An 18,724-nucleotide genomic window follows, 5' to 3' on the forward strand; every position below is an offset into this window, starting at 1 on the left:
CCACCAGTTTGTTTTCTGGAAATGGCCAAGCTGCTTCGAATGGTAGGATTTGTGTTGCAAATGGATTGGATAAAGGTACTTTTTAGCGCATCAGGAAACAAAGAACTTTGCTGACCACTCTCAGGAACAAATTCCCTGTCACATTCAATCAGGTCACTGGAACCAACATTTCAAAGCAGCAAGGGTCTTCCGAGGTCATATGATGTTTGTAAAATCGCCTTCAGGGTTTCTCCGAACTAATAAATACATTTGCCTCAAGAATTTCAAGGTAAAGACATACACTTTTTTTTTTTCTCTCTCTCTCTCTCTCTCTCCTCTTCTCTCCTCCTCCTCCTCTCCTCCTCTCTCTCTCTCTCTCTCTCTCTCCTCTCTCCTCTCTCTCTCTCTCTCCCCTCTCGCTCTCTCCCTCTCATCCTCTCTCTCCTCTCTCTCTCTCTCTCTCTCTCTCCTCCTCTCTCTCTCTCTTCGTGGTTCAGTTGGACGACGCGCACCGATTGGTTTTCCACGTGTGACCTTCTCATTTCTGTTTCAGTCGGACGCTGCTGACAGTAGTGTTGTTCGTGTGTCGCGGAATGGTGGCAGGCGTCTTTTCCAGGTCGCCTATGTCTACACTCCGAGGCAAGTCAGGGACGACACCAGACTGTTAAGCAAGCGCGGACGGCTTGTCACGATTCGGTCTTGACTGTGCTATTGGTGGCATCAACAAGGCAAACAGATTCAGAGCCGATGGCACGCCGCTGAGCTTTACTTACCTTGTAATGCACAAGGTAACAAGCTTACAAACACTCGTGTTATGAGATTTCTGGAGGAATATATCGAATCAATTAGAGAACAATATTTTTGTCCGGTCCCGTGGCGACTAGTTTTTTCAAAGCACAACAAATATTTGAAGCAATTTAGCTTACATACCGGGAGTCTAAAATCCAAACCGAAAGCTAAGAAATCCTCGCGCGCTCGGCACACCCCTTGCAGGACAAGTTAAAGATCACATTATCGGGAACAAGAGGCCGTGCGTCACTGCTCATTTCTGTGTTTTAAGAACCCTGTCACTTTTTCTGTTTTGGTAGACTGGTTCACCCACACGTAGCAACCGTTTTCACCGTTGGATCTTTTTTCAGTTTAAAGAACAGCTTCACAAAGTCCGTCGTTGCAGTCATTTATAAATATTGCTGTGCTCGCGTGTAGCATCTTAAGTGAGTTCACCCCTTCGTAGCTTGCACTGCAGAGTACACTGCAAACACGCGCAGACAAAGACAGCCCGTGCTTTTAGGTCTCTAGCTATCTTAGTTTTCTAAGATCTCCTAAGAGTCAAATTGATCCCGCCACCCGATCGAAGGGTATTCAACCGACCACCCAGTAGTGTGTCGACCTATTCAACCCCCCAGTGGAGTACAGTGCAAACATTTCCTTTAAGGAGACTATTCCATATTTGTGAGGGGTTTTGAAGTGAGACAGCCATACTCAAGATAATTCCCGGCAGTTCGCAATCATGGCCATTGTAAGAATTCAAGTCCTCTCTTTTCTGAACTAGGCGCACGAGAACTTGTGCAGACTATTTCGTGCCGCCTTATTTGAAGTTACCCAGACACGCTCGACGTCATGGAAACACCTTACGAATTCTGCCTCCCCAATGGCCGCATTGTGTACAGGTTAAGACAAAATGACTATATATATATATATGATATGAGCATTTACTTATTCGTATCTGAAGCAACTCAGCGAGTGGCTTCCAACCGACTCGACACGTTACATGTAAGTCTTGATCACAAATGGCGTTTTGCGATACACAATTCAGGCATTTGGGAACTTCTACCAGGACATGAAGGACATGAAGGAAAAAAACGGAAGACATGAAGCTGGAAACGAACACCCTAATACCGCCCGAGCGGCCGGTTGAACACCCTTCGCCCGGGTGGGTGGTCAGTTCGATCCTCTGGGATCTCAGAAACTAAGGGAGCTAAATGCACCAAAAGCAGGGTGTCTCATTCTGTACGTGAACTCAATTACTTCAAAATCTGAGGTTCTTAGATTGTAGCCTTCGGGCCAAATAGGGCCAAACAAGATCAAACTCCAGGTTGGTGCTCAAAGTACCCTGAAACTTCTCATGCAAACTCCGTAAACCTAGATATCTTCCAAGGAAAAGGCCACTGGTGCTCATGTAAAACCAGTGACCTTGTTTGATTTTTCGAAGGTCATGCGTATCAAAGTCGTACAACACAGCTATGCTTTTTGCATTTGAATAAGCGTCAAAGATTAAGCTAACCGGTACGTTCCTACGACATGTCGACCTAGGCCATTTTAGGTCAGTGACTTTTTCTGACCTCTCAGAAGTTCATGGAAGACGTAAAATGAGGTTCTCGTTATCAATACATGCAAAATGAGCATCAGGAACCTCCCTATACACCAATCTCTAGAGTAAAAAGCAGATTGGTTTTGACCATGGTTTAGCCCTCATACCGGACTCTTGGTTAATGTAATTTGCTTTTTTAATTATTGTGTTGCCTAAGAAACTATCTCAGAGACATGCTACTTCGTCTCACACTCCGTTGTTGCGTCAGATTGAACGATTCCCTAGAAATCGTTTTCGCCGTATCCATGTCCTGACTTTGACCTACCGTAGGTCAGCGACCTTGCGACGTACGCCTAAACTTTTATACCAAACGATCCGCTCTTCAGTTGTCTACAACCAGCCAAGATTTGGCACGGCTATAACGTGCCGTTCGAAAGCTTTCCCTGAAAACCTTTGGGGTCAAATTGACCTCCATCCGGGCGCGTGTTGCGCCGGGTGGCCGGTTGAGTACACTTCACTCGAGGTCAGTTGGACTTCCTGGTATCTAAAAAGGAAAAAAGCTAGAGACACAACATTCTTGGGGTGGGGCGGTATGTATGTGAGCTCGCTTGCTACAAATTTTGATATTCCTAGGCCATGACCTTGGGGTCAAATAAGGTCAAACCAAGTTGAACTTGAAATTGGTGTCTTAAGTGCTCCCAGGCCTACTTACGCAACCGTCGTGAACACTAGATACTTGCTCTAGGCCAAAAGGTCACCTGATTTTCATTAAAGGTCAGTAACTGTTTTACCTCTAGAGGGCTTTAAGGTGACCAATCATGTATCTAATGCTGTATTTTGTATGCCTAATGCTTCTCGCTGTGCCCCATGGCCGTGATTAGTAATAATGAGTTTAGGATTCTGAGGAGGAGGAAACTTTGACCTGGCATGGTGTTCAAAATCAGATCTGCGGGTCTTGAGATCTGGGCACTGGTTTTTCATTTTGGGTTAGTTAGCTTTTCATCTCTAGAGGAACAATGGTGACAAAAAACTACAAGTTCGCTTTATTCATCATTCTAATAATCAGCAGGGATTATGTAGGCGGTATGTTCTTAAACATGCTGACCTTAAAACATGCATGCCTGACCTGGGTGTATTTTAGGTTAGTGACCTACTCTGGCCTTTAAAAAGTACACGAAACATTCCTGTTACGGTTCCTGCTATCAATGCATTTGGAAATAAACACCAAAAAACTATCCCTTTAAGCGGGTTCTCGAACAAAAAAACAGGTTACTTTTGGCATCAGTCGTACCCTCGTACCTAAGCAAACGTCAACGAAACTTTGTTTTAGTTTTAATTGCAACTGTTTCATTGCATAAGAAGCTATCTCCGAGAGATATGACTTCGTCAACATCTCGTTACCGCATCAGATTGAACGATGCCCAAGAAATGGCCTGTGTTGACAGCACGGCCTGATTTTGATGTGCCATAGGTCAGCGACCGTTTAAGGCACATCTAATTTTCGTACCTAATGATCCGTTTTTCAGTTGGCTACAGTCGTGCAAAGTTGGCCGCGCCGTTCGAAACCATAGTGAAAAACCTTGGATGAGTGAGATTGACCCCCGCCGAGCGCGTGTTCAGAATAGCACCGTACTGGTGATGGAAATGCAAGTAAAACCCGTCATTACGGAAAAATATGCGCGAAGCCACAAAAAGACAAAACACGCGAAAATAGGAATGGGTGATTTTTCACACCGCAGAGATCAACAAATCACTTTGCGGTGAGTCGAAGCAATGCGAATGAGTCAGCTAAATCACTTCGTTAACAGTTCTGACGCGGCCAGTCTGGCAGCGACTTTGATGTCATAGAAATTCTCCATGGCGCCATTAAACGATAACATATCCAGGCGAATATTGACTAAATACAGAGCTTGTGTTAAAACGCGAACTGACAGTTACAAGTAAGCTGTCTTCATACCTGATGCTTGCCTAAATTTCCTAAATTCCCTATATTCTCCTACACAGCTTTGAGAGCCAATTGAAGGCCGTTTGATCTGGAAATCGTGCTCACGAACGCTAGATATGCACGACTTGATGCTCACATTTGTTTTACCTGGATCGTCCCACGGTTAATGGAATGGCAGGATCTGAATGACATTGTTATGGCGTCGTGGATGCGCAGGCGACTTTGATATAGTCTCCTCCAAATAGTCTACACGTTTTCGCAGGCGTGTAGCTCATAAACTAGCTACACACGTGCGAAAGTAAAAGGAAGTGGGGTTTAGTTTTAAAGAAGGTGAATTTAAAGGGAAGGGGCTTTAGGTCTTAAGAAGAGCAGGGCAGCAAACTACCGCATGATCTTCAAGATGGCAAGTTCGGTAAAACCCCACACAAATGTTGAACACTTCCTTAAAGTAGCGCCCTGCCGCCGCCACTCGTCGCCAACCACGCCTGATATTTCCTGTCATCGCCTCGCTCATCTCGTGCGTCACAAAATCGTGCCGTCGAGGCAACAGAGCTTTGGTTGGTTCCAGGTGTACTCAACAGAGCATCGGTTGGTTCCAGGTATACCTAACAGAGCTTTGATTGGTTCCAGGTATACCCAACAGAGCTTTGGTTGGTTCCAGGTATACCTAACAGAGCTTTGGTTGGTTCCAGATATACCCAACAGAGCATCGGTTGGTTCCAGGTATACCTAACAGAGCTTTGGTTGGTTCCAGGTATACCCAACTCATCTGCGGGCTATCGGCTTGGGCTGCTGTGGGGGCGTAAGCCGCTTTGGGGCCATGATCACACCGATCGTGGCTCAGGTACGTTCCATTACCCTGACGTGGGACACGTGTGCGGCTGGCAGGACTGAAGGTGGTATCAGGAGGCCCCTGATGGACATACCCCTAGCGCCCTGGTGAATTACGCCGAATGGTCCATGTCGATGCAGTAACCATGCAAATAGGTCTCACGGTGACATGTCACAGTTATCAAACGATGAGCGGGCAGCTTCAGTGTCCTGTGGTGCGCCGCCAGGTTGCCTACTGGAGACCACTTGATAGCGTATCAATTTACGATTTCCTTCAATCGCGCTGTTCACCCCAAAACCGTAACTCATATCCATCCACCATCACCAAGTATTGGTGCGCATGTTGGTCGGAACACAGCACTAGTGTACCCTTGTTTGCGATTCGCACTGATAACCTTACGTCACCGCCCAAGCACCGAGGCGCGGCTCAAGTGCACGCTAACGTGGCTGCATCGCTCGTCCAGACTCCCTTCCCAGGCACATGTTACGGCGGCACTGCTAGTGCATCGATTCGGTTGCACGGCCCCTGCACTGGCTGGTGTGACTACAGTGGTAGGCCGGGCTTGCTCCCCAGGTGCTGGTGACTGTCTCCGTGCGGTACACGGCGCTGGTGGTACGCCGGCGTGGCAATCCCTGGCAGCGGTCAGCGCGCTGCTTCTGCCCATCGAGACTGGCGGCCGGGACATGGAGTAGCGCTTCTTCCCGACCGGACGAGCGGGTCGCGCCGGCCGCCACCCTGCGGCTGGCTGCCCCCTCTGGAGCAGTTCGGAGACGAGGACCGGACGAGCGGGGACGCGCTGGTCGCCACCCTGCGGCTGGCTGCCCCCTCTGGGAGCAGCTCGGAGACGAGGACCGCACGAGCGGCGCCGCGCTGGTCGCCCTTGAGCGGCACGGAGACGAGGACCGGACGAGCGGCGCCGCGCTGGTCGCCCTGGAGCGGCTCGGAGACGAGGACTGGACGAGCGGGCCGCGCCGGCCGCCCTGGAGCGGCTCGGAGACGAGGACTGGACGAGCGGGGCCGCTCTGGAGCAGCTCGGAGACGAGACTGGACAGCATTCACGCAGGCAGTGGGGACTGTCGCCAGCAGACTTGTTGCCTTTCGTATTCGTGTGCTCCCTGTTATAAATGATAATATTGGCGAGGGCTTCTGTGCGGTAACCATGGAATGTGTTTTAAAAATGTGGTCCCAAATTCTCGTGGAGATCGGAACTATACTCGTCTTCCACTGTCTATGTTCCGTGGGGGCATATTTTGCGATGCATTCAGCCGCAGGCAGAACAGGCCGCGCTGTTGCGGAACAGGCCTGACGCGACCTAGCATTGCGCGGGTTGCGCTAATAGTACGACGCCCTACCTCGCAGTGGGACTTAGGGGCGAAGTCACTACGTTGTGCTGGCTCACCTGTCAGCGTTCAAATAAACGGGTGCATCGTCACGAACCTTGTGACACGCGCTCGGGTCCGGAGAAACCCACTTAAGCCTCAGTTTTCCAGAATAACTTTGGAACGACGCGATGTAGCGGTGCAAAGTTTTGGATAGCTGTAGGCAATTCAATAAGCAATCGGTCGGAACTAAATTTAGATGCCGTTGGAACCTACCTGACGTACGACAGATCGAAGTCCGGTCATGACTGCCACCGAAGGCAATTCCTAACGAAGCGCGCAATCTGATGCGACAACGGAGTGCGAGACAAAGCAATACATATTTGAAACGGTTTCTTAGACAATAAAGCAACCTAAAGTCAGGACGGCGAAAAATTCCTTTGATCATGGATTATGACCTTTGACCTATGAAGGCAAGGCCGCGGTCAAAACCAACTTGCGTTTTCCTGGGGACACTGCTTGCGGTGGCAGCGTTTGACGTTCATTTCGAATTTCCTTCATCACAGAGACTTCAACAGATGTGTTAACTGGACCTGGCAAAGGTCAGAGAGATCACCGACCTAGAATAAGTCCGCCACAACCATTTGTTTTTAGAAACACATTGCCCCGCGTAAATATTGACGCTTATCAAGGCTTTACACAAAGACAATCTTGAAGGCCTCTGGTGACCGTGATCTTGGAAGGTCAAACAGAATCCCTGTACCGAAATAACAGTACTGATCTGTTATTTAGAAGATGCATACGGGTTACAGATCGTTGCATGAATAGGTCTGAGGTAATTTCGGACACCAGTCAGAAGGTTGACCTTGTTTTACCTCATTTGACCCGAAGGTTATGACCTGGGGACCTGAATATCTGCCATGAGTTCACGCACATGCCTATTTACGCTGTAACTTTGGTGATTAACTCCCGTAGTTCTTTGGGTCTCAAGGGGTCAAACCGACCCTTATCCGAGGGCGCCGCACTAAACTGGCCGGCCAAGTGCGGGCTAACGGCCATCCATAAATTATGTTGGGCATAGATGGGGTGGGGGGGGGGGGGGGACATTTGATGGAGCGTAGCCGAAACGGAACAAGTGGGAGACGTGAGATAAACAGTGTAATGCCGTGCTTAGGTAACCGAGTGGATGCCAGTATAACCAGTCTCTAAAAAGTTTGAGCAGCACACATGGGCTGTTTCTCGCCCAGCGCAGAGCAGTGCGTGATCAAGGGTAAGCGACAAATGTGTCATACAATGTATGTACCACCCCTATGACTAAGTTGAACCGTCCTTAGTCGACCAACCAGAGGCTGGGTCATTCACCTACTTCCAGCCTGGCAATGACGTCAAGTTTCCTGCATCCTGAAGTCGAAGGATTCCAGCCAGCACTGACAGCTCGAACGCCAATAGTTCAGTCATTCATTGCATTCACTACAGGGGCCATGACATACATCGCACGCACAAACAGCACACGTGTAATCGAACGCAGTCGATTCATGCGCACCACCAAACCAGCCCGAGTTTCAGCAGCGGCAGTCGCTTCCTGTTTGTGTTCGCACCCACCATGTGCCGCCGGGCTCGGCCCGCGCCCACCGCTGCTGCCGCCTGTATCGATGCCGGTCCGCCGCTGGCGCCACCTGCACCGGTCCCAGGGCCCGACACTGACGCTCACACCCGCTCGGCGTGAACCTCTGTCGGCGGCGGATCCACGTCGGCCCTGCGCCTGCGCCTGCGCCGGCTCCAGCAGCGCCGCGAAGTCGATGTCAAACTTCTCGGGCGCCGGCTGGCACCAGGAGGAGACGCGCGTCACGAACGGGCGCGTGTGCCGCGTGGCCGAGCCGCCTGCAGGTCGGTCAGCAGCGCGGTCAGGTTGGCGATCAGCTGATCGGTCGGCATGCTGAGCTTGCCGACGGGCGCCACACCTGGGCGAAGTCCGGCTGCCGCTCGTCGCGCTCCGAGGCGTACTCAAGGCCCGAGCTGAAGCGGTCGACGGCCGCCGCCAGGTCGACCGTCAGGCTGCCGTCGCGCAGGCTAGGAAGCGACGCCGCAACAGACCGCGGATCGCCACCAGCTCCGACATCATCTCCGGGTGCGCCACGAAGTAGTCGAAGTCGTCGCCATCATAGCGCCGCTCTGGAACTGCTTGATGAGCTCGCTGCCGCCGTACACCGTGACGCCCATCTGTTCGGCGAGCTGGCGCGCTGCGGCCGACTGGCAGAAGACGGCCACCTCGCGTGGCGCCGCGAACTCGAACGTGTGCGGCAGCGTCACCAACTGGCGCACTGGGTCTGCGAAGCGCGTCCGCTTGTCCATCTGCATGTCCAGCTCGATGGGTGGCGAACAGCAGTTCGTGCGGCCGGTTGTAACGGTCGGGTGGTGCGTCTCGCGGTGCATCTCCACCGCCTGCTCCATCCTATACTCGGGCCAGCGGAACCAGTGCGCACGTACACGTCATCCACCGGCTCCGGCAGGCGGTAGCGGTTGACCCTGGCGGCAGGCGGCGGCGCGCGGTCAGAGGGCACGGCGGCGCGCCGGTACCGAGCAGGATCCGCCGACTAAGGCCCAGACGAGTGGGCATCGGCAGGTGACAAGCGGAGCGCAACGGCGGGCGCTGCCCGCGGGGGAAGCCGCAAGATAGGACGAGCAACGAATCATGGCTGATATCAGCATAAAGCGGCAAAATAACCTCCCCACACACGGCATTCAAATGCCGCTGCGAGCACGCGGTCACATTACGGTGCCTTATCTCGTTATCATGGTTGAGCTAACTTATTCGTTGGAGGAGGCATGTACCCCCCGAACTAATTTCAACATTGAGCTGAGCTTCGCGGGAAGGGATACAGAGAGCGTACAGGGAGGGTTTCGAATATAGTGAGGCTAAGCCTACAACTCGTTTGCAATTATACTACTTGCGAAACAGTTCACTGCGATATCGGAGTGATTTTTCAGCGTTTGTCTAATTAGGCAATTTCAGTATCAAAGCGATTACAGGGTTTATCTAATCAAGCAATTTCAGACACGTAAGCATGGACAATTTATCGGTTTTCTGGTGCTTCCATGTGATCAAGTATTTCATCGGAGGTAGCGCGAATTACTTTTTACCTCTGTCACTAGTGCACACAGTCCGTCTAGCATTCGATGAACAACTACAAAAAAACGGAACGGGTGATTCAGCTGTCAGCGCTGGTCGACAATTCCAACTCTGAGGCAGTACCGAGGACGCAAAAAAGCAATTCTCAGCAGGACTTTTGGGAACTTTGGAACCTACCAACTCCATTTAACCCCAAATTTTGTCATGTTCTGCTGCTGACGAGTATGACGCATTGTCACTTCAACGCCCCAGGTTACCTCAGGCCACGTGATGCGCCACCCGAACTCGCGACAGGGACTACGCATCGCCGCCGGGACACGCCCACGGCCCCGCGCTGGTCCAGTCACCTTCTGTCCGGGTACGGCTGCTGGTTGAGCAGCTCGGCGCGGCGCACGTTCTCCGGCACCCACTCCGTCTTCACCTCCTCCTTCTTCACGATCTTGGCTTTCTTGCGTTCGCGCGTGCCCTTCCGGGCGGCGGCGAGCGGCGCAGACGTGGAGACGGCGCGTCGAGCTTGCGTCAGCAGCGGGCCGCCCAGCCGACGCAGCGGAGGACAGCATGGCGCGCCAGGCTGAAGTGCGTCGAAGCATACGCGCGTTATGCGCCAAGCCGCCGACGCACTGCCATGCACTGGTGTATACGCCACAGCAGGCAGCGGCAGGTCTGCCGTGTGCACTCACAGCGGCTCCTGGTGCCAGACCATTGCTGGATGGGGCTTACAACATGGCACACTTGGAATGGGGTGGATTGGGCTTAACAGATGTGTGGTCCTACCAGCCCAGCCCACACCAGGTGGCAGATGGCTGCAGTGAGCTGGACTACAATGGATTGCACAAAAGGTTGCACAAATCAATACATTGTGTCCGCTGCATGTGCGGTGTGCGGGACAGATTACCGATACCTTGGGGCCAGTGAGGGAACGGGGGGGGGGAGGGGGGGGGGGCAGGCCGGGAGAAAGAGGGCGTCATGACACTATGAAATGCTCATGCCGCTACGGCATGCTTATAGCAGAAAGAGCATGGTGCATACAAGTCAGAATACATGCCATAAGGTGGCATACTGTATCCACCTTGATATGACCATGAAGAGCATGGGAAATGCAGCAACACTGCAAACCTGGTGTCATTATACACCTATGAACAATGCAACTATGCAATGTGCCAGGTAACAGCAAAATGTATCCAAACCTGCAGCTGCCAGTCAGTCTGAACATGGCCCCATGAGGCAATGTGTACAATGGTGAAGTGGTCCAATGTTGTTGGATGTGACCAGAGTGAACTGGCCGCCGCAGGAGTTTTCCATGCATGCAGTTACACTGTGACCTGCTGGGCTCTGGGGTCCCCCCCCCCCAGGACAGCTGTCACCATGTGGGGCGGTCAGGCAGACCATGCTGAACATGTGTGCCCCGAGAAGGGAGGACTTGCTCAGGGGCACAGTGTGCATGGTCGCCATCAAAAGAATGTGAGCACGGTTCAGAGTGAACCATATACCTATCTTGGTTCACTTAATAAGGCCATGCATGGTTGCCATCAAAAGGATGTGGGCATGGTTTGCAGAGTGAACCATATATCTGTTTTGATTCACTTAACAATCAGATGCCTGGGTGGGATGAAAGTCGCTGGGGTGACAACCTGTGTGCATTGAGGCATGATGTGCACCATGGGATCTGGATCTGCCACAGCACCCTGTTATCAGGCTTAGGTCAACTGGACATCTTCAACAGTAATCAAGGTCAGACAAACCTGCAAAACATGTTTCTTGCATTGAGTGTGAGCACAGTCAGATAACTGTTGATTTACAAAAGTTATTTCATAATGGCTCAGTGACCACTAAGTCAAATTCACTATTTCACCACACAAATTCAAAATGTATCAGCAACACCAGAGCTAACACTACACATCTCCTGAATGCATCAGCTACATCAATTTGTTCTGCATAAAGCATGATCCTGTCAACAGATTTATAAAAATTTTGGACTGCTTCTGGCAGATGTGTTACTCATTCAGCTCACCACTTGATCCTTGCACCAATGTTAAGGCAGCATGCCCTATAATTCCTTTAGTTACTTATTTTTGTATAAGTGCCTTACTTCATCCCTTATTTTCTTTAGCTTCCTTTCTTATTTGTGTTCTTGTCTTGTCACAAGTTTTGCCTGAGACTTGTCACAACTGACAAACTGAGCAATGGTGTATTTACTCTCATAAAATAAGAAAGCTTTCAAAGAAGGGAATTGTGTTTTTGGCAGACCCCAATCCATATGCAGCACAGGGCACAATGCATAAGTGAAAAATGCTGAACAGTCGATTTGTGCCCATTGTGTTAAGAGTATCCCCTAATACTATGTTTGCCTGCTTTAGGATCACAAGGTGCACACTGAGAACATGACTGTATAAATAAGGCAGAGAAACCCTTTTCTTGTTATATTCTCATTGCTCCTTTTTCTTACTGACCTTAGGTCCTTTCACTAACTTCCGACTCTTAGGCACTGTGGCATAGATGTTGAGTTGAATACAAAAACATGGTGGGCCACCTGTACTACCGGCGTAGACCTCACACTTTTAAAGACCAGTCTCGTCTCCCGATCAATTCATCTGGTGTGAAATTTATACAATACCGGTATAACCTGATAAGAAACAGATTTAAGAATGCTTCGAACACCTCCAGTTACTTTCATGCTCCACACAATGACAAAAATTGCGTTTTACCTCACGCTCCCCAGTCGTCAAATCAACCAACGTGCGGAGCAGCGGGCAGTTGACTATGCGAGGAAATCAAACATTTTCAGCTGTCTGTGACGTCACAAAGCCAAGAACCACAGCTAGCTTGGTGGCATGTCTGCAGGATCGGACGGTGTGGGATGGAACCGATCAAAGAAGCTGAATAGAGCCGATCGACATTGGACGGGAAAGGACGGGTCTAGATGGAACCGGATGGAGCGAAATGAGACCAGACGAGACCAGGCAGCTCCGGATGGACCGAACAGACGGGATGGGACCAAACGGGCTTGGAAGTGATGGAACCAAACCGAGTTGGATCTGAACTGCAGTACCGGACGAGGCGAATGGAAACTGGACGGTGCCGGATGGAGCGTAATGAGCTCGCTGACGAGACCGGGTAAAATCGAAAGAGACCGGATCGGACCGGACGACGGTGGCGCACGGGGCTGGACGGCGTTACGCGAATTTATATTTTGTATTTCTCTCTCTGTGCTTTCTTCAACCTTTGATTCTTGGCGGTATCCCTCATACTGACCACCATTGTGTGACGCGGGTAATTTGCACATCGCTGTTTTCTTCAAATTGATTTTTGACGTCCACATGACTAGGAGCGAATTGAGACTTTTCTTCATTTCTTCACAATCGAATCATAATTATCCGATAAATGCTCACCGTTACAAACGACAATCACAAGACTCCCAAAGCCCATATCACCTCAAAGCAGCAAGGATCGTGACTGACTTTAAAGTGAAGGCGAAGTTCCTGTATGGTTTTTGAAATTACGTACTATCACATAGCGCTGGTGTAATGCATAATGCATTGAATGCGTTGATGGATACTAATCAGCGAGGTGATAGCGCTGCTTCGTCGAAATAAACACTTTTATAAGTATCTAATTTAGTTGGTTAGATAAGCTGTGCGGGTGTGAATCATTGGCTATATCCAGCCCCCCCCCCCCCCCCACGCACTGCGCCTCCCATATTGAACCCGTCATTGTCGCTTTATGACACTCGCAGCTATTCAAACTACATGGCACGTGACTGTACTCACTAATTATTAATCTCACAAAAGAAACGCTCCTTGAGAGTAATATGTTTATCAGGATTAATCACATTTGTTTGAATTTATCTCACCTGTTACAGTAAATGGCACCGGTGGTTCGCTTGCCCATTATATTGGTTCGCAGGCAATTATCATCGAGAAAATTATTTGTTATAAACTGACTAGCTGGATGAGTGCAAATGGTGGCGGCAACATTGGCTAACCAACAATATATGAGCTTTTACGAAAAACATGTGTTCTGTGTTTAAGGCTCACTACAGCATCATCACGTAGCTCACTCTATCGCCTTTGAACTGTGCCGAAATTTCTCATCGGCTCACAATGCCCTATCGCTAGCCACGAGGAACCCTTGCCTTTGTGACGCGTAGGCCTTCCTCCGTCGCTACCCGTTAGGGGTCATTCAGTAAAGTAACTGTAATGCATATAACCCCTCGTGACAAATTTGTCACGAGGGCTTCTTTTTTCCAATGGAATGGTTCTTCAAGGTAGCATTCCATTGGAAAGTCTGTGGGTAGGGTTGGAACGCGTGGAAAGTTTTCATACCCAAATATATATATATATATATATATATATATATATATATATATATATATATATATATATGTGTGTGTGTGTGTGTGTGTGTGTGTGTGTGTGTGTGTGTGTGTGTGTGTGTGTGTGTGTGTGTGTGTGTGTGTGTGTGTGTGTGTGTGTGTAAAACGCCGTATATGGTTTTATGCAAGATAAATGTATTGCCGTAGAAATACGGACCAACTACGGCGTGACCTGCCTCATCAAAAGTCTGAGACCACACCTTATACCTTGATCTGTTTTTTTTTCTCAATGACCGTTCATTGAAACATGTAGGCAATCATATGGCTGGAGTTAGCACGCGATTTAGCGTCAAATATTAGCGAAACATCTCTATATTAGATGTGCTTATTAGGACGATAAATGCTCGCGAAGGAATGCACTACATATAACAGATCAACGATAACATGCGAATGCATGATCTCAAAGCTCTGTGGAACTTTTTTAAGCTACATCAAATTCAACGCGATGCTATGTGATAAGTGGACAAGGGCTGGGAGCCTCAGGAAAACGCCAAAAGGTCACCGATCCTCCCGCCAGGCATACACTTTGTGGGGTCGTAGGTGCCGAGCGCCCGGCCGTCGATGCACCAGGCCGATGAGGTCTCCCAGCACCGCGAATGACCGTCTGAATATCGGAATCCCGAGTGAAAAAGTCCCCCCCCTCCGACAGGATTGGCGTATTCAACGGAAATGTTCCACATTTGACGATATGGAAGCTAGCATGAGGCATGATGAAATAAGCTTACTTATAACGCCCGTTATTCGTTAAATGGAAAAGACTGCTTCACACAATGCAATTTCTATGTAAGTAAATATGCTTCTCAATACATCATTCTTTAATTGCCTCATCGTACCTTGCACAGCATTGATTCAGAGCTAATTGACAGCCGTCATATCAGGAAATCGTGCTCACGAACGTCAGGTTATATTTTGTTGGTCTTGATCGCCGTATGTCTAATGAATTGACAAAATTTGAATGACGTTATTTTGACGTCATGTATGCCTGGGCGACCTTGGCATAGTGTCCCCGAAATAGTCCGCACATCTTCGTGGGTGTGTCGCTCAGAAAGTCGAGGGGATTAGGTCTTAGGAAGGCCAGGACTACCGACTGCACGGAATGATCTTCCCGATGGCTAGTTAAGGTCAAAAACCCTTGCAAATGTGAGACACTTCCTTCACTGGACCGCCCCCTCTTGATCGTCCTGGCGCGCATGCCCGAGGCGAGCGCCCCGGTCAAACATAACAAAAAACCGTGCTCGCACATTACGAAAAAAACGAGCGTGTGGTCCGTAGCGGATACATACTCCGCGTCTAAACCTAGCATTTTTTATGCCACCCCGTGATTACATATTTTGATACACACCGTCAGGATAACCGTGCTTGCGCATTGAAAAAATATGTGGTCCGCAGGGAATGTTTGCGCTGGAAGCCACAGGACCATACAGGAGACGGAAAGGGGTGCCATATTTGAACACACTGGTGACAGAAGGAACAACTGCACAGCATTAGAAACGGAGCTCCGTGTCAAGCCCATCAACTCTGGCATAATTCTGCACTGTGAATCTGTGCGTCCAGCTTCCACTACGTACAATACAAGTAACACAATGTTCAAAATGGCTCTAAACACGGCTGGAGATTGCTCTCCGATGGTGGGGACAGATGTGTGTGTGTGGGGAGGGGGGAGGGGGGTGGTCCGGACCCAGGTGACCCGGGCCATTGGAGCCCAGTTCAGCCCGCTGCCCAATTTAGAGCACCTCGGTTTGAACCACTTTATGTCAACGAAAGGGATTTTTGATTGCTATCTTTAAAAGCAAATAGAGCTTTTTATGATAAACTTGACGTCTGGTATAAATGACGTCTGATGTCTTGATGTCTGGCTTAAACAAGCCTGTTGCACAGACTCGTGATAACCCGAAGTTTTGCGAATGTTTTGCTACAGCTGAAGCGTTTGTTGCCTTCGTCATAATGGCCTGACGGGATAATTTCCTCAACGGGATAATCACCAACCCCATCTTACTCTGCTACCTTTTTCACACCACAGCTCAAAATATCTCTCCTCGCTCGTTTTGAGACGCCGAATGCGCGCATTTTTTTTTACAAATTAAAGCGTTTGTCGCCGTGTAAATAATAGTCTTACACGTATTTGTAAATGCCAATTTCACCTTCACCGAACCACTTTTGCACTTCCTTTGTGTTTCCTGTAAGATCTCAAATGTCACTACTTCGAGCACCACACCTTAGCAATGTGCTCGCGTCGCAGGTACGTGCAAATTTGAATGAAAACGTGATTATCGGTAGCAACATTTTAAACAGCAAACTTCCATATCGGCTATTCAGACTGGAACTAGGCTCTCTACGGTTTCCTTAAGCTTCCCAAAATGGTTACACAACTCCTGACTAAACCTGGGTTCCCGGGTTCGCCTGGCCGATCCAAGGCCCAATCCTTGTGGCCGTGCGTTTCAGTCAGTGGCAAATCACGGCACATCGCCACTGAAATTCGCGGGAGGACAGTTTCTCCTTTCTCGTTTTATTCTTACCGTCTTTAACTGGAACAGAGGTAGGAAGCTACCGGAAAATGCAGTTCTCTTTACATTTTGAAGTTAATTCATTTAACACGTGTCCGGATGGTCGGCTCATTATTTTTCGATCGGGGTGACCATACAGGAACGCAACGTCGAGAGTCTGCGATGACAATAGTTTTATTTCGAAGCTCACGAAGCATGGAAGAGTGTATTCGTGACTGCCGGTCGTGGGAACCAATACAAAAATGAGTGACCAATAATAGTTATGTCGTCATGAGGGCTACAGCACGACACGATTTCTCTAACGGCATGTTAGAGCAATCGTGTCGTGCTGTATTTTTTATCTGGCCGATAAAAAAATATTGAAGCACCAACGCAGTTAATGTACGGTTGAACACTGCACTTCGACTTGGCGCAGAGCACGCTTAGCCTTGACACGACACTTGTGACACACATGACACTTGTCTTCTTGACTTGACACATAACACCTATCTTCCACGTCATTGGGCGTTGGCGCGCAACTGTGTGTGGAAAACAACTTCATGAGACATGGGCGCAAAATTGCATGGCAATCCGGCGCGTCCTGAAGCGCCAATCATCACCATCGCCCTGGGGTATTCGATGCATTACCGTGCATCCACGGGAGGGCCACCTCGCCGCTGAGATCAAACGGCCTCATCACAGCCGTCGACAGAAGAAGTTGTCTTCGATACACAGCGACATAGACATCGACGGAACCATTCTCAACCGTGCGTGCCGTCCTCAGAGCACCAACACCACATGCTAAGAATGGATGCATTCAACGTTGTGATGAACTGCTGAGAAACGTTCCAAGCATGGATCACGTTAGCACAGTAACCCAATCACGACGTTAGCGCGACATACTTTCTTCTCAAAGTTTGAGATGTCGAGTCCCCACATAACAGGTGTCAACAGGTGTCGAGTTCCCACATAGGATAACAGGTGGACTATGCAATGACTAGTCAGGCAAAGTAAGTGGCAGTTTGGTGATAACCAAAGTCACCAGATCTTTTGGCAAGCCCTTGCCTTAGACCATCGTTGGTCTTATAAACCACATTAGGGCACGTTACATCTGCAACGTGCAAGGCTAGCGCGTTGAGAAGAAGAGAGGACATTGCGAAGCAGCATTTGTATGCAATCAAGCACTAACAAGCCCGTTAAATGACTCGTCAGGGTCCTTTTGCGAGCGCCAACATGCCTGCAAGCCTTTATTACCCACTAGATATTCGAACATCTATCACGATAGCCAGTTCTTTTCAGCAAGAGTGATGCACGGTACCTTGCTGTAATGTCAGGGAGAGCGCAGCGGGAGGATTTCCCCAAAAATTTGCATTTCACCAAAAATTTACAACATTTTACCAAAAATTTACCCGCCGATTTCAACTCTTAAAGCATCAGAATATTCACCAGCACAAGTCCGTCAAATGTCCTGAAAAATTAAGGTCACCTAATGCGGAATATTTAGGAAACAAAGTCCATAACGGAAACAATTATTGCCTTTAGAGGTGAAGTTTTCTATTTAGTTAGAGGCTCCAAACTTGGACACCAGACCCCCAACTTTGACGGAAAGTGAGCAAACTCCGGCGAGAAACCCGTCCATTGGCGAATTTTTGTGGCAACTTTCATCATGGCCGGCACATCTTGTTGACAGCCCCCCCCCCCCCTGGTTCGAGCTTATAACATCGATCAACACCAAATCTTCACCATTCGATGTCACTTGGTAGATTGTTTACACTTAACAAAACAAAGAAACCTTGGGTCAGGTCAAGGGTCGTCAAAAAAAACACGGACAACTAAGTTTGCAGACAACCCTATACTCCTCGCGTAGGGGACTGATCGACACAAAACCTTCACCAACTGATGCTCCATAATCAATATCATATCCTGTCCAGAACATAGTGACCTTGGGTCAAGTTCAAGATCACCGAAAAGCCCAATACTACCAAACTTGGCTGCAGACAGTCCCATGCTCCGAGCCTTCTGCTATCGATCGGCACAAAAGCCCTACCAATCGATGCGTCATCGTCGATATCCCATCCTTTCAACCTTTCAAGCACATCATAGCCGTAAGGTGCTTAAACCTAACCGAATTCGGTCAGGTGATAGGTCACAGAAACGCCCAAAGCCACCATAACTGGCTGCAGAAAACCCCATACTCCGAACTGTTGGGATCGATCGGCACACAACCTTCATCAATTGATTTGTCGTAGTCCATATCCTATCCTTCTCATAACATGCTGACCTTAAGCCAGATCAATGGTCATCAAAAACTGCCGAATCCAACTGAAATAAGTTTGCTGGCAGCACCATACCC

General features: G+C 49.2%; 1 protein-coding gene across 1 annotated transcript; it reads right to left on the minus strand.

Annotated features, from left to right (window-relative positions):
• Positions 1 to 8,231: 8,231 nt before the first annotated feature.
• LOC119097770 (50S ribosomal protein L1-like) lies at positions 8,232 to 12,774 on the minus strand. The gene is given in 7 exon segments (XM_037220744.1): positions 8,232 to 8,344; positions 8,347 to 8,466; positions 8,469 to 8,540; positions 8,543 to 8,828; positions 8,870 to 8,912; positions 9,864 to 10,087; positions 12,769 to 12,774. Coding segments are annotated over 7 exon segments (864 nt in total).
• Positions 12,775 to 18,724: the final 5,950 nt, after the last annotated feature.

This window comes from Pollicipes pollicipes, unplaced genomic scaffold, assembly GCF_011947565.3.
Source record: "Pollicipes pollicipes isolate AB1234 unplaced genomic scaffold, Ppol_2.1 Scaffold_4339;HRSCAF=5111_pilon_pilon_pilon, whole genome shotgun sequence".
NCBI classification, from domain to species: domain Eukaryota; kingdom Metazoa; phylum Arthropoda; class Thecostraca; order Pollicipedomorpha; family Pollicipedidae; genus Pollicipes; species Pollicipes pollicipes.